The sequence below is a fragment of the Mustela putorius genome, unplaced genomic scaffold (genome assembly GCF_011764305.1).
Source record: "Mustela putorius furo isolate JIRA1106 unplaced genomic scaffold, ASM1176430v1.1 tig00000577_pilon_pilon_pilon, whole genome shotgun sequence".
Classification (NCBI taxonomy): Eukaryota; Metazoa; Chordata; class Mammalia; order Carnivora; family Mustelidae; genus Mustela; species Mustela putorius.
Window position 1 is genome coordinate 6267789 of NW_025421421.1, and position 25653 is coordinate 6293441.

A 25653-nucleotide genomic window follows, 5' to 3' on the forward strand; every position below is an offset into this window, starting at 1 on the left:
ACTGGACACAAGTGCAGTTTCTCAACACACCATTCCCAGCTCCCATGCACAAAAGCCACAGCGACAGTCCACTAACGGGGAAAAGCAGACACCAAGGAGGAGAACAATGTTGGCGCTTAGTCGGCCCCAAGCAACCCAACACAGAGCTTGCCGGACGGGGTCTGCATGGAGTTCAGAGCTTGGGACATAGCTTTGGCCTGGTAGGGTCCTACCAAAGAGACTCGTTCAAGGCTGGAGGCTCAGCAAGCGCCATGCTACAGCCCCTGTTTGACAACCAGGTTGGTTTAAAGAGCAAGCAGAACATGGAGCATGTCCCACTGTCCTTGGACAGAGCCATGCGGCTTATGAAAGAGGCATCAGGGAGGGGACTGTCCCCCAAGGAAGGACTGATCTTTGTGCTGTTATCATTAACCACTTCAGAACTGGTTAATTTTGTATCCTGGAACTACTAGACTAATGTATTTAATTAAAAAATAAAGGTTAAAGTAATCAGTTATAATAATAATAATAATAAAGTGGATCTACCTGAAGCTAAAATGTGCCCGTTTAAAATCCTAAGAAACCGCAATGCAACAGCCACATGTTAAGTGGCACACGTTCTAGAAGGCAGAAAGCCATGCAGGTTTGTCCACAGTCCATGGGCCTAAACAAGTCGTTTCTTGAGAACGTCTTTCCCCACGGCCCCCAGCCCTCTGGAACCGCTGTTCCACATTCTGTGTGTGAAACAGCTTTAAATACGCCCTGCCGAAGGGCCCACTGTCTGAGCCTGCGCGGGGACAGCCACACGGCCAGCAGGCCGACTGTCCACAATTTATTTGGCAGGTTAATGATCCCGAGTTTGGGTACTTTTTCTGTGATTCGATAGCCTGTGCTCCATGAGGGTTCTCCTCCCTGTGAAAACAGAAGAACATCATCTCCACAACCCCAGTCACTGCTCTGTAGGAATCCTATACCAAACAGGTATAGGATGCAGTAAACACAGCATTTTCTTACAACTGCCAGAGCTCTCGCTAGTTCAACAGGGCACATGGTAAATCCGAATTTAAAAAGGAGCTAGTATGCTTTGATTCCTACTGCTTGAAAACGTTCGTTTCCAAACAATGACTATCGGAGGTCTGCAAGGCAGACCCCCCCCACCCTGCAGCCCCAGAGTCCCACAGTTGTCGCTTTACTTACTTGTATTTTAAGAGTAGCCACTGAATTAGCCAGAGTCCTACGAGGATCATGCCGTTAATTTCACAGATTGAAAAGGCCCACTGCACCCGGTTAAAATGGTCGAAGAATGTGTCCGGCAGCGGGGGCTGCACCTCCTTGGGAGGCACTCGCTCATGGACGACCGAGATCATCACCGTGGTGAGGACGAAGCAGGCCAGTGCGTACAGGAAGGCCAGGCACGTCTTGCCCCACTCCATAGGGTACTGGGAGCGCTCGGGCTCTGGCATGGGGATCTTGATCATCTCCTTCCTGTAGCCGTTGGGCACCCCGTTGGGCTTGGCCTGGAGGCCGGGGCCGGGGCCGGCTGCACCTGCGTCCAGGTGCCCGTTGGCGTGGCCGTTCTTGTGCGCCTCCATGTGCTGCTCCACCTTCAGCGTCTCGATCATGTCCAGGAGCCGCTGCCCGCTGTCGGCCGACACGCGGCATAGGGGTGGCCGCGTGAAGTCCTCCCGGGTCAGGCCGATCAGGTCCCGGCCTGTGAAGTGCTCCAGGGGCTCACAGTACTCAGGCATGGCGTGCTCCAGCAGCCAGTCTGCCACCTTCTTGGGGGACCAGTACACCACCTCCTTCATGGTCCCGGCGGGCGGGGGTCAGCGGTCCCGCGGCGGCGCGCCCATGCTGCCCGGCCTCATGCCGGGGACGTGCGTGGCCAGACGTGCGGGGCCGCTCTCGCTCCCGCAGCCCGCACACCGCTCTCGGGGGCTCTCGGGGCCGGCGCGCTCACCTCATGGCGCCCCGGCCGTCTTCCTTCTGCGGAAGCAAAAGACACAGTCAGGAGGGGGCTGCATGCCCATCCCCGCAGGGTGCATGGCCCAGAGCGTGAGCGTCAGGAGGACGCAGACCCGGCCCCTGCGGAGGCCACGTCTGTCCCGCCCTCACTGGCCCGAGGGACTGCGGGCTCCCTGGCTGGCCTTCCCCGAAGGAGCAGCAGAGGACACCCCCCATGACCCTATCACAGCCTCTTCAAAGGCGTGTTGCCTAAGCAATAATGCAACAGGACTTCGGATGGCTCAGGGGCTCCCTCCACGCTCACTTGCTCACTGAGATAACCTGAAATCAGGCAGCAAATTTGCCTCATCTACCATTCTAGCCGGTGGAGAAATGTTTTCACGTGTACATAAAACAGAGCAACCTAACAGATATAGGAGAGAATCACAGAAACGTTGAGCCTCAGGACCATCTGGTCCAACAACATGCAAAAATACCAATGAATCCCTTTTTCCTCCATGCGGGGCATATTCTACTCTTGTCTCACCTGTTTTTCTTTAATAAACATGTACAACTTTTGCAACACTTATAATTTAAAACAAGAAAGTTAAGAACAAAGACCCAGTTCTGTAACAGATCACCATGGTTAGTGAAATATGTCATCAGCAGAAGCCAGACCATAATCTGACTCAAGATCTCCCACGGGTAACCCCCGGGTGAGCTGTAGCTTACTCATCTGTGAAAGGAAAAGATTCAAATACCCCCTCACAGGGCTGTTGTCGGTGCTTTAAAAACCATACCTAAATCCAGCACTGAGAGGAGTCTGTTGATCCCACATCCTTTTTCTCCTTTCTCAATTTTTCTATCCTATCCAAGAGCTACTGTCTACTCTCACTGTGAGAACACCTTAAGAGTGAGCTTAACTTCTTCCCCTCATATGGTGAATGTTGTATTAACTACAAAAACGCCTGCACAGATCTGTAGGGTTCATGGCTAGAAATCAGTATTGGCAGTATTTCTTTCGTATGCCTTGTAGAATAATCATCTGATAAAATGCTCTTTTCAAAAAATTAAAAATCCGAGTTAAGTCTGAGGAATTGCATACTAGAGCATCTTCTAGAGAGGGCAGCATGTATTAGTGTATTAGAAGCTCTAGAAAATCCTCCAGGAGGTAAACTGGGTAGCAGGATTTCTCAAATGGATGTCACGGAGTCTGTCCTCCTGGCCACCTCCCCAGTGACTCCCGTCAGCAAACTGGGAGGTACTGGCACAAATGAGACCCAGGCTCCGCTCTACCGAACCCCAAATCTGATTGGGGAATAAAAATGGACAGATGTCCACTCCCAATTTCCCCATCAAATAACAACCAATGAAATGGCAATAAAGTTCAAGCTAACCCAGACTTTGCAAAAAGGTTGGGTGTTCTTCCTTCTGTGTATGCTGCTGTTCCAGTGCTTTCTGTAACATGTCTGTTTGCACCCACCCCCCTCAGGAGACCATGAGTGACGGTGGAAGGGCTGTGGTCTCGAGCACCTGCATAACTCACAAAGCAGGGGTTCACTCAATATCTGTTCATATCTCAAGAGATGTCCCTCACATCTGTCAGCATGTAGACAGTGGAAGAGAACACAAAATCTACTGGAAATGCCACTGATACTGAAAACTGCTTCAGAACAATCTGGATCGTCAAGGAACATAAGGTGGGCATTCTTCAGAAATATGAAACCGGAGTGGACTGTGGCCATTTGACAGACACCCTAGAGGAGCTTGGGTCATCCCTAGGACCACCTGGTGGCCAGAGGACACAAGCCAAATGGAAGTCCAACCAGATGGTCCTGCGGGAGAGGAGATCTCCTGGCATCACACCCTGGGTCTTGCCCTAAACACTCCTCAGCAGATCAGCCCAGGGAACCCTGCCCACCTCAAAGCGGCTATGAGAGCTCGAAAGAGAGACTCCTGGTGGGATGTTCAGGCCCAAGGGAATGAACGGGCTTCTCAGGTAGGTTCCTTGCTTCTTCCGGCCTATGTGGGAAGTCTAAGTCTACCAGGAGGGGAAACCCCTCAGAACCACAGAGACCAGACCAATGCCAATGTGTTATTTCACTTCTCTCTGCTGAGCAAACTGTCAGATAATCTCCTCTTAAGACCTCACCATCTTTACAACAGGAAAACAGCACATGGTCAGAGATGATATGGGACTCTAATCAGACTCACTCTGTGTGTGTGTGTGTGTGTGTGTGTGTGTCTCTCTCTCTCTCATACACACACACACACACACACAGATGAAGGAATGCTAACCATACAGAACTCATCCAGCAGGGAGTTGCTGACGGTGAGAGTTACTCCAAAGACACAGTGAGATAGGCCAGTGGCTCCCACCAATAACTAGGCCAAAACAGGGTCGGCTCCCTAAGAGCCACGTTGGCACTTTCCATTTCCTCTCCAACAAGTGCCACGTCCTCCCTCAGTCCTGCAGATGGTTCCCAGCCCTGTCACCTCCTGCATCCCGACACCACCAGTGTCTGCGATGATGCCCAGGAACTGGCTTGTGTAACCAGTGCTACGATGCGTGTCAGCCGTGTGAGATGGGGAGCCAGCAGCTGAGACCCAACTCGGCCATCTCCCTCCTTGCTAGAGCCCTCGAGCCCTGCCGAGCCTCAGTTTCCTCTGGAAAACAGGATCAAGTACAGCCTCACCCAGCTTCCTGCTGGCTGCTCCTCCAGGAGGCTCCCATCAGGGAGAAGGAATGAAAACTATTCATTACTCCAAGAAATCTGTCTTGTTCTTCTGGTAACATCCTGCTTTCTTCCTGACACCCGACTAGGCCTGCAGTAACGTCTCGTGAATACGGATTGAAGCTGCCCCTTCCAAAAGCCCAATCGTTCCACCACACAAGTTCAAAGAGCCTTCCAGATTTCACGAGAAGGCAAACCTTTGTTTTTCAAGCAAGCTTTGCAGCTTGAAAATAAAGGTATGGATGCTATTTTCGTGCAGATGATGCCAAAATCGTATAAAAGGGGAAAAGGTCACTTCTCTGGAAGTAAGTGCTTGGCACGTACTCGGAACGTCAAAGGCCATGGCTCATGGGCAGGACTTGACTAAGACCCCAGGCCTGGCCGTGGGAGGAGAGGTGGGAGAATCACTTCCTCCAGGTCCCACACACTCGCTTCAGAACAGAATCAAAGACACTGCAGCATTTCTGAGAAGTGTTTCCACATCTAGACCCAGAAGACTGTAGGTTAGGCTGAGCTCAAAACCACTACCACCAGCACCTCCGGCCTGAAAAGCCATCCTGAATCCACTACTGGACAATGTTCAGAAACCATGCATAGCTCAAGTCCTCAGACTTGGTACTCAGAACTCGGAAGTCGTAAGAGAGTAAAATCTTGATATTCCCCAGTACCAGAATATGAGCAATGGAAAAGAAGCTGGAGGGCTTGTTCACTTACAAGTCTCAGCCATAAGTAAGGTGAAGTCCAGTGAGACTGTGCAGTGTCTAAACTCTCCGGCATAGCAGAGTTAGCCCCGGAGACAAACCCACCATGCTTTCCAGGGCCGCCCACTGCAAATATTCACAGATGTGCACATGAGTGAAGGGCAGTCTAAGCAACCTTTAAAAACAAACAAACAACCCACAAAAAAACACAAAAACCAAAAACCAAAAAATAGCTACAGAGTCCTATAGGATTAAGGGCAAGGACAACAACACATAGGCCTTATACATTCTAATGCAGCAGGGGCTTCTAGGAGACCCCAACTGAGTGAAAAATAAATGTGCTAAAACAATTTGGCTCCAGTTCTTAGAATAGGTATTTTAAGCTTTAATATCATAAAACCCATCAGACAATATGCCACAACACACTATGAACTATTTATAGCTAATTATCAAAGCCAGCTCTCTAGAATCAGAAAAACAGGTTAAAGCAATTATCCTGGTAACGAAAACAAAACATTAACCAAACAAAAGAACTAAATATTTTATGAATATGTGTTTCTCCCTATCCCAAAAGAATCTACTATATTATCTTATTGTCTGCCGTTGTCTAGAAATAAAACATTGTTGTGTTAACACAAAGCTACCATATCAACTAAACAATGAACTCAAGTTTCCAAGAATTCAAATGCCAGAAAATGGGTAGCATACCCACGAAGCAACTGCTCAGAACGTCTGAGTTCTAATAACTGCTCAGTACTTTATTCCAATCCCACTGCCTCAGTCTCCTAAAATGGAAGAATTTATTCCATCTGCTTCTTGCATATTAGTTTAAGGAATTTATGCACAGCTGACAGTACTGTGGGTAACATAAAGCAAGACATAAAAATGGAAGAAATTTTTATACTGAATATTATTTATTCTTTGAAGAGTCAAGGAACTTTTAAAGTAAGTGCCATGAAATTAAAAATTGTATTTTTACAATTTTTTTAAGGCACAGTGTACCCAAGACTGAGTGAACTTAGCTGCCAGTTCAATGGAGAAACTATAGCAAAGTTCCAGATGTTTCTACCTGCTGGTAGTGGTAAATCAGAGTAGAAAGTAGTGTGCTGCACAATTAGTCTTAGAAGCACACTCTGAGTTAAACGTTCTGCTTCTTGTATCAAATCTTTAAAAACAAGAGAAGTAACATGGGCTTTATATGTGAAGTCTGCTCTCCTAGCTCAAATAATCAACTCAGTCAAGATCAGAACTGGGGGAGTGTGGAGCTCAGACCTCTAACACGAAACTACCTGTGGGTGCTTTGTTAATGAGTAACACGAATCAGAAACCGACATTATCTTGAAATACATGAACTGCTTTCAGTAAAAAGAGTAAGTCCAGAAAAAGGTCTTTGCATCCCCAGAACCTTCCATAAAAGGCAGCAGTGACTATCAGACCTTCTAGGGCAACGCAGTCCACTCCAATACTCAGGAGACAAGAGTCCCAATTCTCCTCTAACTCAATCTGGGGAACTCTGGAATGCTTTCCTCCAATCTCATTAGCTTTAGATTTTTGTTGTTACTGTGGTTAACATGCAAAGAGTTAACCTAAATAGGCAGAATTCATAAAACTGAGAGCAAGTGCACAGTTTCAGCTGAAACACCTGCATATTAACTTCAATCCGCAGTGGAAGAATTTTAGATAGCTCGTGATGCCTTAACCTTTAGATGGTCCTTTTAAATTGGTATTATGCAGCGTTCACAATTCCAGAGTCAACTCTGAGTAGCAAACAAAATTGTCCCGTAAGCAGTGGCTCCCTGAATAAGGTCTACGCCGCCTGACTTTGCGGAGATGGGAGAAAGATGGGGCTAGGGGCTGTTCAGGCTGCCCCCCTCAGTTGGTGCCATCCTCCTGCCCCCCTCCACTCCTTGTCTATTTCACCATGTCCGACACTTAGATTTCACAGTATCTGACACCTATTCTTTCTCAGCAGCTGCCCTATAACTTAACCAACTGAACAACTCCCTTTACGTGGCCCCTCCCTAAAATGACCTATGCAGTGCTCGTAGCCCCACCATGTTCCAGAGGGAAAGAGAAGAGTCCTTGCTGATGAAAGCAGTATGTAGGAAATAATAATAGGAAACTGGCCATGTCAATTTCATGCTACATATCATGGTTCTGTTCCTTTCTGGATGGTTAGAACCGTGTCATCCATTTCAAGGAGAGCCCTACACTACCAGCAAGACCAGCTAATCCCTCTTCCCATACCTTGAGCTTCCATTTGAGTCGTTCTGGGACAGACTATAATAAACCTTTTGTAGCCAGAAAATTCAATGTATCATTTATTATGCCAAGAATTAGAAACCACCTGAAAGTTACACAGGGAGAATTAAATACAGTATTATACAACAGAATACTAAGCCTCCATTAATCCAGGACTAGATTTCTATAGCTGTTGTGATACATATGTATACTTTTGTCTCTCAACAGGCTACAGGAGACAAGAATACCATTTTTGTAAACATACATGTATCAAAACTATTCAGAGGAAAGAAGGCTGAAGGCACATATCAACTCCTGTTGCCTTTGGACAATGAAATCATAAATTAATTGCTTAATTTTTTTCAGTGTTTTAATTTCCCTAATAAACGCATACTGCTTGTGTTTATTCGAGCATTATCTATGTTTTTAAACATGGATGCTGCACTCTAAGATTAAACACAGACGCTTCCTATGTTACCTTTCTTTCAAAATAAGAAGTGCGCCTGCAGATTTCTCCAAGTAATTGGAACCTTTGCCTCCTGTATGTAACTAACTCCCCAAGTCCTTCAGATTTTCAAAACATAATGGTCCCAGGAGATGAGGCAGACCATCTACAAAGATAAAGCTCAAATCCTGGAACCCAAGTGCATCAAGAAATTTCTGTCTCAGATACTTCCAATCATTCCAGAGAGAAAACAACAACAAACCATTAGAATTAAAACTGTTTCATCATCTAGATTTTCAATGCGCATCTATCTAGGTATCTACGGCCAAATGTCAAAGACCGTTGGGAAACCCTGCCCTCTTGTCATTACAAGAAAAACCTTGCAGACCTCTAATGATGAGTAATCACTACGGCTTTCCCCTGGCGTTTTTCTTAGAACCCAACTACCAAAACTCTGAAGATGATCTACTTCTACTTTACTGATTAATAACCACCTATGTCTGAAACCAGCAGGACATTTTAATATTCATCTGGCCAACCTGTTGTCCTCGAACCCAGACTCACTGTAGCAGCACCCCAGAATGCTGGGGGCATCGTCAATGTTTGCAGGGTCCACTGGCTCTCGCATCCAACTGACATGCACAGTGGTGATCTCACCTGCTCCACGAGGCCTGGGAAAAGCTCCCCATTTGCTTCTGCTTTACTTTCCACCTCCGGGATTTCTCTACCTTATGGCCTTGCCCTGCAAACAGTGGACCTGGGCTATACCCTGCTCCAGTGGGTAGAAGCTTTCCTCACAAACATTCATCGTACACCTCCCCAATTGTGCTTTCTGCCCATAAGGCCCTTCATATCTCCTACATTCATCCTTGTAGGATTATTGCCTTCAGGAAGCCCAGTTTCATTTGCCTTTGACTCTTTTGAGCCTAACACACACTATGTACTTTAATAGATGCTTGCTGAACATGTGAATAAAAAAGAATGCAAAGAGGGGTGCCCAGAGGATTCAATAGGTTAACCCTCTGCCTTAGGCTCAGGTCATGCTATCAGGGTCCTGGGATCAAACCCTGCATCAGGCTTCCTGTGGGGAGGGGAGCCTGCCCCTCCCGCTGCCCCTCCCCCTGCTTGTGTGCACACATGTGCACATACATGTTCTCTCTCTCTCAGATAAATAATAATTTTTAAGGAAAGAATGCAGAGATGGACCCAATGATGTGTACCTCTTTGTACATCCAGCACATAAAAACCTACATAAATGTAACTGTGGGAATTTTAATACAAAAATGAGTGGCCAAGTACAGAAAGGGGATTTCCCATGTACTAAAAGCCAGAGTGGGAAACATAAGAAGCCAACACACGGAGCCCCGAGGGATACTAGCTGTAGATCCTAGTTGCCAGGGCCTGGGCTTTTAAGATTCAAGGGCAGAGGACATGGCCTGAGCCCAGATCCAGACAGGCAACTGGAACTAAAACCTTGAATTAAACCAGAATCCCTCTAGGACTGGAAAAGTTGGGCGTGTGAGATCAATACACAATAATGCAAACTTCAAACTCAAAGGACTCGTGTGGTGTGGGTTCCAAGCCAACAAATTAACGCAAATACATAAGGCAAGTAACTACAAAACAGCACTTAGGGACCCTCCATCAGTAAGAGTTCACAGCATTCCCACGGAAGAAGTCATCTCAGCCAAGGATGAACAAGAATTGAAAATTACCAGTCACATGAGGAAATAATCCACCACGAAGGAGAACTTTGGCAGGTGCAACAAACAGGAAGTGTGCCAGACCATGAACTTGAGAAAATAAAGTACGTTAGAAGAGGCTGTGAAGGGAGTACACAAAAGACGCCAAGGCAAGTTGTAACCTTACAGAAGGAACCAGCCCTAGTGGGAACAAAGACAGGTGTGTTTAAAGAAGGTGCACGCTGGTGCCCCAGGAGGAAGGGGAGAGAACAAAGGGTTAAGTGGGGCTCATAAGAGGACAAGAAATGGGCAAATGTGTAAGGGGTTACCTGCTTACTGTGTTTAAAGGCAAGGGACAGGTTTTCTCAAACCCCAAGCTCATGGCACCCAGCAGCCGTATCGTCTTGGGGTTTTTTTGTGCGGCGGGGGAGGGGCAGAAAAGTACATGCAGTCGATCAAAAGATGATGCAGACTGAAAAAAGGTGTCTAACTGAACATATGTGTTAGTTTCCACTGCCTCTTCAAGCTCCCCCGATACGAACGTGCAGGGATTTCTGAAAAAGAGGAAACAGAAGAGGCAAGGAGAGGAGGGGACCAGGGAGCAGGACCTCAGCCCAGAACCAGGAAGAGTGAGAAGCCTTAAAAGGACGAGGAAGCTGGTGGCACGGGGACCTTGCAAGATGGGGGTGAAGGTGGAGCTAAAAATAAGGGCTGGTTGAAAGACCATTTAAGCAGTCCCCTCCAGCTGCTCACTGCATGCAGCCGAACCACCCCCACCCTTGCCCCTAGCTGAGAAGCCTGGACCCGCCTTCTGTGGAAGGGGGGATGAACAGTCGCCAGGGTAGGCAGCACCAGAAAGCAGCGGCATCATGGGGCCCCAGCTCTTGATTTCAGCTCAGGTCATGATCTCAGCATCCTGGGATCAAGTCCCACGTTGGGCTCCTTGCTTGGTGTGGAGTCTGCTTGGAATTCTCTCTCTCTCTCTCACTCTCCATCTACTCCTCTCTCAAATAAATAAATCTTTAAAAAAAAAGAAAGCAGGGGCATTGCACTGAACAGGGACTAAGTAAAACAGATGCAAACAGATGTTAGTAAGTCAGCCCTGCCCTAACCCTTTTATCTTATTGGCTCCCACAGTACTGGCTGCGGGATGAAAACTTCCAGACAGGTGAGCCGTTCCACGTTTTCTGAACCCCAGACATTTTATAAGAACGCAGACCATCTTGTGCTGAAATCCAAACAAACAAGATTCATGAAAAGTGCTTCCAGACAGCACTTTTAGTGCTTCCTTTAAAATATGAACAGACAAGTAAAAATTAGCAGACGTCTAAAGAAACTCTCTGATAAATATGAAAGCGGAGATTAAAACAAAACAGAACACAGAAGACACAGACCAAGTAGGGAAGTACAATGTTAAGAAAAACTAAGGTTCATATCTTCAAACGGGTACAATGAGCAAAATGGCACACACACAAAAAGGCATCCAGAGAATTTTTTTAAAAAAAGCTCTCTGTGAATTCACGGTAAATACAAAAAATTCGCTATACAGTAAGTTAGAATAAAATCTCTCAGTAAAAAAAGACAAAGAGAGAGAACCGAAAAAAAAAAAAAGGAAAAAACACCCAACACGGAAGCTAGGAAGTTCCATGTGTGAGTAGTAAAGTTCATGAGGGCACAAGAGAAAACAGATTTCTTGGAACTTAAGGGGATGTGACCAGCCAGATGGAAAGCATCTGTCAAATGTCCAAGAAGCATGGCTGAAAATACAAGATGTGTTCCTGCTATTACTATTCTGTATTAACAAATTATCTGAGGGGCGCTGGGTGGCTCAGTCGGTTACGCATCAGACTCTTGATCTCAGTCAGCTCAAGTCTTAACCTCAGGGGTCGTGAGTTCAAGCCTTGAGTTGGGCTCTGTGCTGGGCGTGGAGCCTACTTTAAAAAAAAAAAATCATTCTAACAGAAAAAGGGGAGCACGATCTCGAAGGATGCTCTGTCTCACTGCTTGTCACCATCCTGGTCAAACTTCCTTCCATCTACTCCAATCTGCACCTGCTTCCAGTCTCCGCCCTCCACCTCTCTTACAAGCATTTCCATCCCCAGCCAGAAGAGACCCCACACACTTCAAGCACAAAGACCGTGTTCTTGGGGGTGGAGGACAGCAGGATATGCAGCCCCAAGATCGGCTGCCTTGGCAGAAGGTTCATCTTCAGGTGAAGGCAATCGAGAGGAAGCGGAGACAAAGAATGCTCTCTGCTCTTCTCATAGCTGTCCCGAAGCCAGACACAAATTTGTAAAAATCTCCCCCACCCCTCCACCAGGAACAGCAGACATGAATCGGGAGACAACTTGGGACTCAGCCCAGAGGAACCCACCTAACGAAACCTGCATTCCTTTTCCCCATGTAATCTGCCTTCTCACGTTTGCTGCCCTGGATAAGCTCCAAGTCTTGCCTCTACTCAGAAAATTCAATGTTCTTTTGTTAAGATGCTGTATTCACCCAGGTTCTTACCATTCTTTCCAGTCATTCATCCCTAAGTGCTCCCCTGTGTACACCCCATAACACTTTCATAAACTTGTTTGCCTTTCTCTAGTTAATCTGTGTTTTGTCAGTGTAATTTATGGGGCCCCAGCCAAAGAACCTGAGATAGTTACAAGAAAAGGGGATTCCTTCCCCGCCCCTGTGATATCTACGAATGGAATTTTTACTGCATTTTTAGTCGTACTCCTGTAATGAGCCATGGTGCCTCTTTAATAGTATATAAATGCCCGGAATTAAAGCACCATAAGATTTTGATACATTTCATAGGCAGTAACAATTTCCCCAAGATTTCCTAAGTTCAGATTTCAAATATATTGTTCCCTTGTCTCACACACCATGAAAACGTCCTGGAAGGCTTAATACTTCAGTTCCTAAACTGCTTCTCTCCCAGAATGCTTCTGCCACCCAGAAGGGGTTAAAAAGTCTTACTTAGATGTGTGCTGATAATTAGACTCAGAAGTATGGCCATTTTTATTTATTTACTTTATTTTTTTTTTAAAGATTTTATTTATCAGAGAGAGAGAGAATGCACAAGCAGGCAAAGACAGAGAGAGAAGCAGGCTCCCTGATGAACAAGGAACCGGATGCAGGACGTGATCCCAAGATGCTGGGATCATGACCTGAGCTGAAGGCAACAGCTTAACCGACTGAGCCACCCAGGCATCCCTGGCCATTTTTAATAATTAGTGGGGGCTCTAGAAGACCCACGCCTAACAGTAAGACTCAACTAATTTGAAGTATACCTTTAGTGTTTAAATTGGAGACTGCTCAGTTTCAGCTCAGGCTGAAAGGATACACCACAGTTTCCTGATTAATCCAAAATAAAAATCTTATCTGAAAGGAAGAAGGTTTTTGTTTTGTTTTGTTTTGTTTGTACAGTACCCTGAGGATTAGAAAAACCACGGAACTCAAAACTCTTCCATTTTGGTGAGAAAAGTCTACGCAATCTTTTCTAAACTTAAACTTACAGAAACAAATGTAACTCACTGAGGTAAAAGGAAAGCTAATTTAGGGAACATGACCCCAGAGCATAACACGGCATTCCAAAATTAGCAACAAGTCATAGGTCCATATAGGAGAAATCAAGTTCAAGTCTACTTCCCCAAATAAATTTCTAATACTTCCGTGGACAGCGGGAGGAGTGCAGAGTTTCAGACTACAGAGCATCCCAAGAGGTACATTCGAGGTTGATGACGTTTCCATGTACGTCTGCTGGGCAGCATTTCCCATGAGGACACTGCCACATGCCTGCCGTATTTGCCCACAAAATGTTCCCCTGCCTGGCTCGGGCCCTGGACCCCATCTGGTTCCCTGGAAGTCAACAGAATAAAGGATCTCGAGAAAGCAAGTGGGGGTCTCCTCTACCTTTATTCCCATGTTCAGAAAAAGATGCATGAAGCATTTTCCCCCAACCAAAGCTAAACCAACTCTTAAAAAGTGAGTCTCTAACAATACATCAACTTCTCTCTGGTCACCATTGCCCATGACTTCTTGATTCTAACTATCTGATAATTTCTCAAACTTCCAGGGCCCCCGTTCAGTGAGCTTCTTTATTTTTTAGATTAAAAATGATTTTTCATTTGAGAATATCTGACACACAAAGTTACATTAGTTTCAGGCGTACAACATAGAGGTTTAACTGCTCCATAGTTATGCTACACAGTGTACTTCTCTGTTAATGGATCAGTGGCTCCTAGCACCAAAGTTCAGCTGGAAAAGGGCCTCAGAGACAGCTATGGACTAAGGTAGAATACCACCAGGGGGCAGCAGAGAGCCCACGAACTCACACACCCAGGCACCCTTCCCAAGCAGTAAAGATCTGGGAGACCCCCTCCAGCAGAGATCCCACACCCAAACAATACAAGGAGGCAATCCAATTGCAAGAACTAGAACCTCTCTTTCAACCCCCCAACTGACGTTACTTCCACCAGACCCATCTGATTCTAACGTGCATCTCGAGACCCTGCTATCAACAACGTGGCCGCGTCCAGTTCTAGGAAACCATACTGTAAATCAGAGCCATCCCGCACCTCACCCAACAAGACAATCGCTTAGACATTTATTCTTGCTCTACACAACAATTTAATAAACTCTATTCTCTGGCTACTGTAACCTCATGAAACAAAACTAGAACCTTGCACATGATAACCCCACATCAGTGACAAAAGCTGAACTGTAAAAACACTGTGTAAGTTGTAGAATTGGTTAGCAAGGGGTGAGGTGAAAAACCAGAAAGTCTGAAAAAGCACAGCAAAGGCTGTAGTTCATTCAGTGAAATACAAGTTTTTTTAAAAAGAAAAAAATGTGGAGGACAGCTGACACACAAGGTGACATGAGTTTCAGGTGTATGACACAGTGATTCAACCTCTTTATGTGTGACGTTGCGCTCAACTCCAGTGTAGCTCCCATCCATCAGTTCAGGACACTACTCAGTGCCAGTGACTGTTCCTGTGCCGACCCCTTCATGCCCGTGGCTCATTCATTCGGTAACTGGAGGTCTGTACTTCCCACACCCCTTCGCCCCTTTCATCTATGCCCCAATAGTTTGCTCTCTGTTCAAATATGTTCTTTACTCTCAACAAGCTTCGAACGCATATCCCTGTGCTGTATCATGGTGAAGTACATTGTGAATGGGTCATGAAGTGTCCTCTCAAGTTCACACGCATTTATGAAGTCTCTAACACTAACACAAACGTGATGCCAAGTACGAACCACAGCACTGGACAAACCACCATGGAAACACTTGGCCAAATACTTCACAAATGAAAACACCGGGCAAAACATTTTTTATTTGTCCCCGATTGCAAGTAAAAGAACTCCTAAAAAATCAGTTAAGGAAAAGACTTTAAACAAAGATTAGAAGTAGGCCAATCACACATGCACAGCCAACCAACAAATGTGGAGGAAAAAAAATTCAATCTCACCAATGAAAAACAATCACAGCTACTGAGCTACCAAAGATGAAAAAGAACCACAATTAAAACAAACAAACAAAAAAAACAAAACAAAACCCTCCAGCATCTGCACATTCTGTCAATCCCACTTCTGAAGTATCCTGAACCCATTCCCATCTCCCTCCTTCCACACCACCACTGTGGCTCCACGCCACACCTCAGGGGAATTCCTGCCTCAACCTCCTCTGCTCACCACTAGCCCAAACTCCCAACTGCATTCTCCATAAGGCGGCAACAAGAATTTCTTAAACTCTGTGACTCCCATCTTTGAAATCCTGCAGTGCTTCCCACCACTCTGAGAATAAAACCCATGCTCAACTGTTACATAGCTTACAAGACCCTTCCTGCCCTTGTACGGCCAAGTGCCGCCCCCGTACACTTTAATTACAGGAGTCTGCTTCTAGTTCCTGATGGCCTCAGGACCTTTGAACAGTCATTGCAAACCCAGACCCGGTCACCTTCTTCCTCACTCACCTTCCAGGTCTCCACTCTTATGTGATCCCTTCTGATAACCCTCTGTGATCATCCCCCGACCCACATCATCTCCCTTAGTGAGAGTATCTTTCTGTCCTACCACCTTGGAAGCTCCGTGAAGGAAGGCTCGTTGTATTTTTCCCCTACAGTATCCCAAGAGCTAGCACCATGCTCGGCACTCAATATAAATCTCTGCTCCATGAGTGAAAAAATAAATACTGGATAAGGAAGGCAGTTGCCAGTATCTGACTCTAAGAACACTGGTCTTAAATCCAGATTCTTCAGAGTGTGACAATAAATAGATTATGCTCTTGAAAACTCATATTCTCTCACCTATAAAAAGAGAATAAATCCATAAAATACATCATCAAAAAAATTCATTAAAAAATAAATATCCTTTTAAAAAGAAATACAGCTAGGATTTTCAGATGGGAAAACATACATCCTTTAATTATACCGCTTTCTCCTTTAGTAGGAAAAGATAATGACAGGAGCCACACTGACTTAAGAACTTAAGCATGCAAACATGCAAAAGGATGCAAAAGAAATCAGCCATCCAATTGTTATGCTTAAGGAGAAGGTTCAAAGAGGTAGCTCAGTTTTTTTTTTCTTTGCCACAGGCAAAGTAAAAAGAAAATCCAGAGTTAACACCACAAAATGCAAAACTGAACGTAATCAGAGAAAATTTATAATTTCATATTTACACAATGAATTAGAGTAAAAATATGACTTTACCCTCCGAATTATAAACACAGTCATTTGCCACCTAAAATGAAGCCCTCCCTTTTTTTTCAAAGTGACCAAAATCCCCATAGGGAGGACGCTGGGTCAGGTTGGTTGAGTGTCACAGTGGGGACACAGTACCATCCTGAGCAACAGGACACCTTACAGGCGTTGCCCAGTGGCTTCAGAAAGAACAAGAATGAGGTTCTTTATGGATGGACTGTTCATTCATCTGAAGTGGCAGCTGAGGCCTGGCTGGGGCAGGAGAGGGGAATCAGGCCGACCAGAGCAAAAGGATGGCGAGATGGCCCGTCGCTAAGCACCCCATCCCTAACAGAGCCTGACCACTGGAACAGAGCTGCAGGCGTAGGTCCTAAGCTGTGTTTTTTTAATGCCCAGATCATGGAATGCTCACTTCCACCCCCAAATTCTGCATGCGTTAACAACCTAAACCATTTGACAAAATGTCAGTATCATGTCCAAGGAGAACATTATGTTATCATAACCTGAAAAGCAGGCCCAGCTCATTAAAAGCATTTCACCGTCTTGTCAAATGAGTTAAGGATGCAAACTGTGGGATCAAACCATTTCACTTCCAAATGTCACAGGTTATTTCGGCATAAAAGAGAAACAAGGAGCAAGGGAAACTATGGATTTCATTTGTAAAAGGACAAAACAGCAGTCGTGAAGATCGAAACTGGAAAATGACTAAGAATGGCAATTGTACCCTACATTTGGGAAGAAAGAATCTCTTGATAAGGAGGGTATTTAGCAACAAAAAGTGCGAAAAGCGGCTTTCCAAATTATTTCTGAAAACTACGTTCTTACCAGTAAGTAACAGGGGCGGTCCCGTGGGTGGCCATACCATTTCTGCATCGTGTTCCACGCCTATGTTGGGGGAATCAAGTTACACACAGAACGTAAGGTCCTCGTCTAAAATAAGCCCTGCTTGTGCTGACCTCGGGCACGTTCCAGAGACTCCCTGTCCATAAAGGGGACTTGGTCAGCATTCAGAGAGCACATGACCCACGCACCCTGGCAAGGGCGACAGGCACTGCAACCACGCTGAAGACGCATGCTCAAAATCACCTTCTATTTATACTCGTAATGAGCTTTTCTCTTTGGTATAAACAGAGCCACACTAAGAGCTAAGGACTGAAAATTATCCATATCTCTAAGAGCCCAGGCACATCATGAGAATAAAACCATTTACTAATAAGCACGTACTAAGCACTGAACAGTGTCCGGGACACTCCGGGAGTCCCAGGAGCACACACCACGCTCCTGCCCAGCGAGGTTCCTCTGGCTCCAATAGTAAACACTTGTTCAGCGAATGAGCACATGGAACCATGACTAGTACCTCGTGTATCCACACTTACTCGGAACTGACCCTGGTGACGGTTACCACCACGAAGCAGTAGCAAACCCGTGTCCACAAGAATGGCAGAATAAGCCACTGAACCCAGAGTTACTTCGTTATTCCCCGAATGAGTATGAGTTTTGTTTGACAACTCCCCGCTGTCCCGGGCAGCCATTCTTAAAAAGCCGTGAGTATCTCCCATGGTGAGAACCGATGATCCGGGTAGAGCGACGGGGAGAACCCGACAGGTAGGATAAACAGAACCGAAAGTACCAAGAGTGTGGAACAGGAGATAAATACAAGGAATGCATGTAAGGTTCAGCACGAGCAGAAATAATCAGACCAGGGAAGACTGTCGCAACCTTCATGTAAGGCAATGTGACGTTCGTTACCAAATCCACATCCTACTTGTTGTCGCAGAATTCCTAAGAATCCGGCTTACAGACTTATTAACAAGTCAAGATGTTGGTTCAGAAGCATTCACTGCAGCCATGAGGGTAGAGCAGAAGCATCGAAACCTCCTTCATCGTGATCTGGATAAAACAATGTGGAACCTCCTCACCACAGGCCACATGGTTATCAGAAGATGAGGTGCACCTGTGGTTGCCAGCGTGTCTGTGACATGGAAGTGTGGATTATTTTCATTTCGAAATGTATCTGGGGGGCGCCTGGGGGGCTCTGTTGGTTTAAGTGTCCGACTCCTGACCTCAGCTCAGGTCTTGACTGAGTTCTGAGTTCAAGCCCCACTCTGGGCTCCATGTGGGGCATGGAGCCTACTTAAAATAAATAAATAAATGAAATAAAACATATGTATTTTGCTATATAGATGTACACCCACGTGTATAAGCATAAAAAGTCTACAAGTACACACAGTCAGAGGCTATGGGACAGCGAGGCTGGAGACTGGGGCGGGGTGGGGGGGAGCAACGGCATCACTTGTCCGTATGTGATTTCTATGCAATAATCATGTACCACTCTGTGCTTGAAAAAAAAAAATAAACATGACAGAGAGTACGAGAGGACAAGGAGAAAGAGAGAGGGAAGAGAGGAAAGATTACTGAAGAATTCTCAAGTCCAGCCAGTCCCAGACTTCACCCTCCCTGGCCCCCGCCTCTTCGTGGGGCTTAAGGTCCCCTGCATCTTTGGAAACCCATCCAACCCGCTGGCAGTGGAAATGCTGGTCAGGATGAAAGGAAAATGGAGCAGACCCTGGCCCAGTCCCCCCGCAGGCTCTGCTAACCCACCCTGTCCCAGAGCTGAGCTACCTCAGAGTGGAAGACAGACCTTCTCTCCTTAGATCCTCTGGAACTCCTGAGGTCAAAACTACTAGACATACATATCTGTGCCTTTTATACTAGGCCAACTTTACATGGTGGTAAGCTTGGGAAAATAAGAGCTGAGATTACATTTAATTGATTTTTGACCTGTGGGTCTCAGCTGGCCTCAGTCCATCTCTGGGAAGAGTCCTCCGGTACAACAGGACACCGACCAATGGAATCAGTACCCTTAATGAGCAACTCTACACTGTGATAAACGGTCTTTCTGGAAAGCCTGCGAGGATACGGAAAGATACACGTGATACTGTGTGCTGCCGATTTTTTTTTTTTTTTAAGCAAGCTTCTGTGCGGTCTATGTACAGCTCAGTCGTGGTTTTGTGATGACTGTATCATAGAGAGATCTACACGACCGGAAAATGAGAGTTTGGGTCTACATGCCAAACTCAGGACAGTTACTCCCGGCAACTTAACCCCCCCACTTTCCTTCTTACAGCTCAAAAATTTCGTATCATGAATCCTTAATATTTTTCTCACAAAAGACTGTAAAAACAGATTGCTGTTTGAAAGGTGGATACCCTCCCCCAACACACACATACACACATACATCCCTTCTTCCACCCCACCATCCCCCCAAATCCCAACACACCCCCTTATCTTCTGTTATCAACAGAGTCCTGTGAGCTGCCAGACTGTCTCGAGCGGACAAGATCTAAGTTACAGCAAAAGTAGCCCCTGAGATCATTCTGGTCTCATGGACTCCCCAGGCCTGACACCCTGGGCTTCATTTTTATGAGCCGCCAGTTTCATCACAGGACCATGGGAATCACATGCCAGTATCAACACCACCACCGTATGCCGGCTGAAGCAGGCTCGGCACAGAGCAACCTGCTTCCGTCGTTCCCAGAAACACCAAACACGTGGAAATCGAAACAGCAAAGGTCAAGGTCTTCAGAAGCGGGTTATTAAGTCCAGCAGGAGTTACAAAGTACAACGGCTTCTTACCAAGAAGGAAGAAAGTGCTTTCTTAAAAAGCAAAATAAAGAAAACTGAATGCTTATAGCTTTTATTTATAGGTACTTTATAAGCTATAAAATTATCGGATTCTCTCAGCAAAAATTCTGGCTAAGTTTATTGTACCTCTATTTTACCAGGGAGGACGTGGAGGCTCAGAAAGGGGTTCCAGGTTAGATCTTTGTACCACAGTTTTAATACTATTATATCAAGGAATTATCCAGAATTTCTCATTGAGTTATTGAGATGAACAGAGAGAATAATCCACCTCTTCCTTTATTAAAAGGACTTTTGTTGCAATTTTAGTGTATCAGGATTTTAAAAATTCATACAGGATTTTCTTTCAAACTTGTATTCTGTTTGGCCTGAAGTTTTAGAACAATCTTGTTTGTTTGTTTATTTATTTATTTAAAGATTTTATTTCTTTATTTGACAGACAGAGATCACAAGTAGGCAGAGAGGCAGGCAGACAGAGAGGAGGAAGCATGCTCTCCCATGGAGCAGAGAGCCCGATGCGGGGCTCGATCCCAGGACTCTGAGACCATGGCCTGAGCCGAAGGCAGAGGCTTAACCCACTACACCACCCAGGCGCCCCCAATCCTGTCTGTTTTTTGTAAACATGTTTTTTTCAAACCATCAATCTTTTAATCAAGCAAGACAGAAGGATGATTTTCTTCTTGTGTCATTTGAATTAAACAGTGTAAACATCACACGTGTAACCGTGCCAACTCTGCAAGAAAAATCTGAAAGAACACCAAGAGAGAGGAACGCAGTATATGTAATTTGGAGACACAGGATATAGAAATTATTTGGAAAAAAGATCACGACAGCCTTATAATGAACAGTTTCCACATCCTTGGTAAAAATTATGTAACTTTGACTTCGACTGCGCTTCATGTGATTTTTTAAAATTGCCTTAAATATAAAATTCTCTTAAAACTGTTTCATATACACACAAAACATATACATACATACATATAAATATATATACATATAAAATTCTACATTATTAATGTGCACTGCTTTTCTCTCAACAGGCACAGATACTCTTTTCTGACTGGAGTGTGGCCGTGGTTGCTATCTCTCAAACACACACTTAAACTTGAAGCAGCCACAGGCCTGGTGCTTCCAGTAGGGGCCAGAATGTCCCAGAACGGGTCTGAATTCTCCCTCCTTCCTTCGCTAACAACGGCTGGCTACTGTTTGTGTGATCTTGGGCAGGTTACCGAACATTTAAGTTTCTTGTTTTCCTCAACTCTAAAATGAGAATAAATACTATCAATCTCAGGTGGCTAAATAAGTATTTTCTTTGCCTTTTTGTTGTAAACAATGTGAAATGTAGGGAAAAGCTGCAGTAATAGCACAGAAAATGGAGGTGTACCCTTTACCCAGTTTCCTTTCTGTGAACAACTGAGATGGCCAGAGTACAGTTATCAACACCAGGAAATGAATGCTGTCGTGCCCTCAGTGACCAAGAGATGGACCTTGTTTACACTTCCCCCATGTCCTTGCAGTGCCCCCTCCCCTCTGTCTCCCCCAACATGTGGTCCGTCCTCTATCGGTCCTCGCACTTCCGGGCCTTGACACCACGGCCCGCAGGAGGTACCTGGAAGGGTGTCTGTCAGATGCTCTCTCCGGGTCAGCTTGAGGTTGTGCATTCTGGGCAAGAACACCTCAGAAGCGATGCTGTATCCTCTTCAGGGCATCGCAGGACAAGCTGACGTCCCCATGTCTTATTACTAGTAATGCTCGCAGGTGGTAACCTCGGAGAACTGTTGACAAGCCATAGCGACTATGACCATTGCAAGGGTCGGGCTAAGAACACAGATTCTGGAATCAGGGGGATGGGCCTTCTTGTGCCCACTCCATCAGTTCCTGCCATGTGACCACAGGGTGGTTGAACTCCCCCACCTTCCCTGGGTGCAGTAGGGACGATACCACCTAAGAAGTTGTCACAAGGCCATCACAAGGTTCTGAAGAAGACAGAAGGAGAAACACAGGTAAAACACTCAGTGCCTGGAAAGTCTCAAATGTTCCATCAAAAGGTGGGTCTGGGGCACTGTTGGGGGAGGCTGGAGGGCTGGGGTGGGGGCTGAGAGATTCTCTCTCCCCGTCGTCCCCTACCCTGACTCACATGCTCTCTCTAAACAAAAGAAAAAAACCCTAAGGCCCTTCTTTAGCACACTTCTGCTGTGCGTGTGAGAGGGAAGGTCCGTGCAGAGCCAGCAGCTCATCTCTCCCTGCAGCAGGCTGCAGCAGGCTGGCCCCTGTTGCTGTGGGAGTTAAAATCTATGATGAGACAATCCCCCATTTAGAAGACAAATCTAATCCCAAAGGAACCAGAAAATAAACTTTAAACAAATCCTGAGGGGTCTGGGTATTCAAGCTGACACCTGAAACAATTCTCCATCAGAGCCTATGAAGAATCGTAAAACCAATCACTGCACCATGGCCTCAGCCTCGGAAAGCCACGTCCAACCCACAAACAGGTGAGAGTAACAAGAGACACACTTGTACGCATGACAGACGGTATGACATCCTGCAGCTTAGCTGTTAATTACCAAAATATCAGAGCAACGCATGTGTTCTCGGAGCAAACCCACCTGACAGACACCAACGCTCAGACTCCCAGGGGCCCTGGTGACCTCTAAATGACTTTGAAGAGCTCTGAATGTGCAGAGGGCAGTTTAAGCCAAGAACTGAGCAGGACCAAGAATCCAAGGCCATGGGCGCCTGGGTGGCTCAGTCGGCTGCGCATCTTGACCTTTTCGGCTCAGGTCATGATCTCAAGCCCTGCGTTGGGCTCTACACTGGGCATCAAGCCTGCTTAAGATTCTCTCTCCCCGTCGTCCCCTACCCTGACTCACATGCTCTCTCTAAACAAAAGAAAAAAACCCTAAGGCCCTTCTTTAGCACACTTCTGCTGTGCGTGTGAGAGGGAAGGTCCGTGACTTGCTTTCTCGCTTCCTACTCCCACCTCCTGGCAAGAAGAGCCGAGAACAGCTAAGTACTCCGAGTTTACTAGGACCTAAGCTTTTTACAGACATGCTCACTGAAAGCAAAGCAATCCTATGAGAAAGAGTAAGAATCCCTATGAAAGGGTTAGGACCAAGGCCAGAGATGTGAGCTGTGGTGCTTGAGGTCACACGCCAGAGCAGGGTTCTGAGAGCGGGCTCCAACCCCGTGTGCCCTACACTCAGGGGTGTGTGGCCCCAAGTGAGGATGCTGTCCCTTCCCTTCTCATCACACTGGGAGGCAATGCCAACAGAAGATTCCAGAATGTGTTTTGAGTTCCTCAAAGGCACTGTTACCACACGCCTTGTTACCACAAATTCTTCTCCCTTCCTTCCCTGCCACCTCGGGGGGCATGCTCATGGGTCACCGCCACTGGGGGTTCCAAGCACAGGGTCCACCCGCCTCGTCCACTCCTGGCCCAGGCTCGCACGTTCACCATCTCCACGCTTGCTCCACAGCTGGGAGACAAGAGCAGGTTTCCTGTCCAGAGCCCAAGCTGAGGACAGACTTCTGTCGTCTCAAGCTCCATCTGTCACACAGACCATTCTTGAGCACAAGTCACACCTGTGACAGCGGGGGTCACATTAGGGAACAAACCGCCCAGGAAGTTCCTTCCACACAATGTCGACTTCCCAACCTCTCAGGCAAAGGCACACAAACATGACTGTGATTCTTTCTGAGAGCCTGTCCCCAGCTCCTACCTTCAGCCCCCGGGTCCCAGGCTCTGAAGAGCTCCCAACCTCCACCCCAGACACAGCCGTGACCTGTTCCCCCAAAACACGTTTACATGAGTCTGTGTGAACAGGCTTACCTCACACTCCGTCGCTGCTCACTACAGAAGCAGCACGTCCCTGCGTGCCAGATTCCAACCCAGACGCGCTTTCCAGGGCAGACGGGTGGGAGGTGACCCAGCCTCCCCAGCCCCAGCCTTCTGATGACCTGTGCTAACCGTTTGAGGGGCGTCCCTCAGGAATTATAAAAAAAAAAATGCAAAACTAATTGTTAAATGAAAGAAGTGAAGGGGAAAATGTCTATGTATTGTAGCACACCATCTGTGTAAGAGACACACACAAAATACTGCTTGAGGGCTTCAAAGCAGTCCCCGCAGACCAACCCGGGGGAGCAGACCTGGGCAGCGAGGGTGGGACCCACCCCATGCCTGGGGACCCTCTCTGATGGTCCAAATGTGGAACCACGTGAATGTATCGTCTACTCCAAAGACTGGTTATGTAAATTAAATATCACAACAGAAAATGTGCTGATTAAAAGTCCCAAAGCGTGCCTAGCACAGAGCGGGCACTCAAGGGCTACAAGAGAATGAATGAAACAGTGAGTCTAAGTGGCTCCATGTAACGGGAACGGGCAGTCCAAGTAATCTACGAACACAGTGCAGTAAAAGAGAAAGGTGCCTCCGACCTGTTCTTCCAGTGGAATGGTGTCAGGAATGAGGGAAAGAGTTCAGACGTCATCTGGCAACTAGAACATTCTGAACACTTTCTCCCATGACTCCTAGGGTCTGGGTGCACGGGCCTTAGGGCCCCTACTGTAAGAGAGGCAAGACTTCATGTTTACAATTTACCATAAAACCACACCTAAATTCTGTGTGTTGCCCTAGAATACAATCACAGCGAGCTTCACACAAAACCATCCCCTTTGCCCGAATCGACAAGAAATAATGTGTTTATCACGTTACTTCACACCTCTTGACCCACCACCTCCTATCTGGGGGATTCAAGCACCTTCATTTGAAGATCACACTCTAACTGAACCTTTCAGATTTACAAACTGGGGCTTCGAAGTGCGTCGCCCATGGTCACACAGCAACCTGACCCGTGGGCCTCGTGTGTGTGTCTGCATCCCCACGTCTCCCCACGGGCCAGCTACCACCAGTTCCCCCAGATGAAGGCCCCCTGTTATCCCAGCAGGGTTCACAGGCCCAGGATCAGTGACAGACCTGCCCTTCCGTGGCCTCTTCACCACATGTGCTCCGCGCAGTGTCCCAGTGCCTGCAAAACACGGAAGAGCTCACAAGCCCCGTGTCTCAGCAGACTTTGTACAAAACTTTTTGTTTCACAAACAAAACTGCTTCTGAGCACTTCCTTAATTATTTGGTGGCATCATTTACATATTTGCAATTGGCATCACTTGCATACTAATTGCAGATCTGCATTTTATTTATGTGTTAAAACCAAAACCTCTGAGAACACTTGGCTGACCACCGTTTTGACTAATTTAACGTTTGAAGCAGCACAGCTTGCCAGGTAACATATTCCATAATACACATCCCCCCGACCCCCGATTTTAGCTGGCTCTCTCTTAACTTTTTCAAAGCAACTTCTTATTGAAAAATTAGATTGACCTATTTTCTATAAAGAATCCCTTGACTAATAAACCACGGTTAAAAGACCTGCACCAAAATTATGTCTGACTCTTACTCAAATGGTTGGTACTTTAAGTCTGTATAATAAATGAACGCCTGCACTGTGTTTTGCAAAATTCAGCTGCCGCAGGAAAGACACTTCAGCTGGAAACCAATTTTAACTGATGAAATAAAAATTATCTTTGTGAGAA

The 25653-nt window shown here is 46.3% G+C and overlaps 1 protein-coding gene across 17 annotated transcripts in view; it reads right to left on the reverse strand.

Annotated features, from left to right (window-relative positions):
* Positions 1-25653, reverse strand: part of SGMS1 (sphingomyelin synthase 1) — a 266380-nt gene that overhangs the window by 35977 nt on the left and 204750 nt on the right. For 15 of the 17 annotated variants that reach the window (XM_045081446.1, XM_004764115.3, XM_004764117.2 and 12 more), the window contains one exon: positions 1177-1965. In XM_045081446.1, the coding sequence (XP_044937381.1) occupies positions 1177-1787 (611 nt within the window). In that variant the 5' untranslated portion in view covers positions 1788-1965. Of the gene's footprint in view, positions 1-1176; positions 1966-17247; positions 17267-25036; positions 25055-25653 lie in introns of those variants that run through there. The other 2 variants (XM_004764123.3, XM_004764124.3) reach the window with 2 other exon arrangements.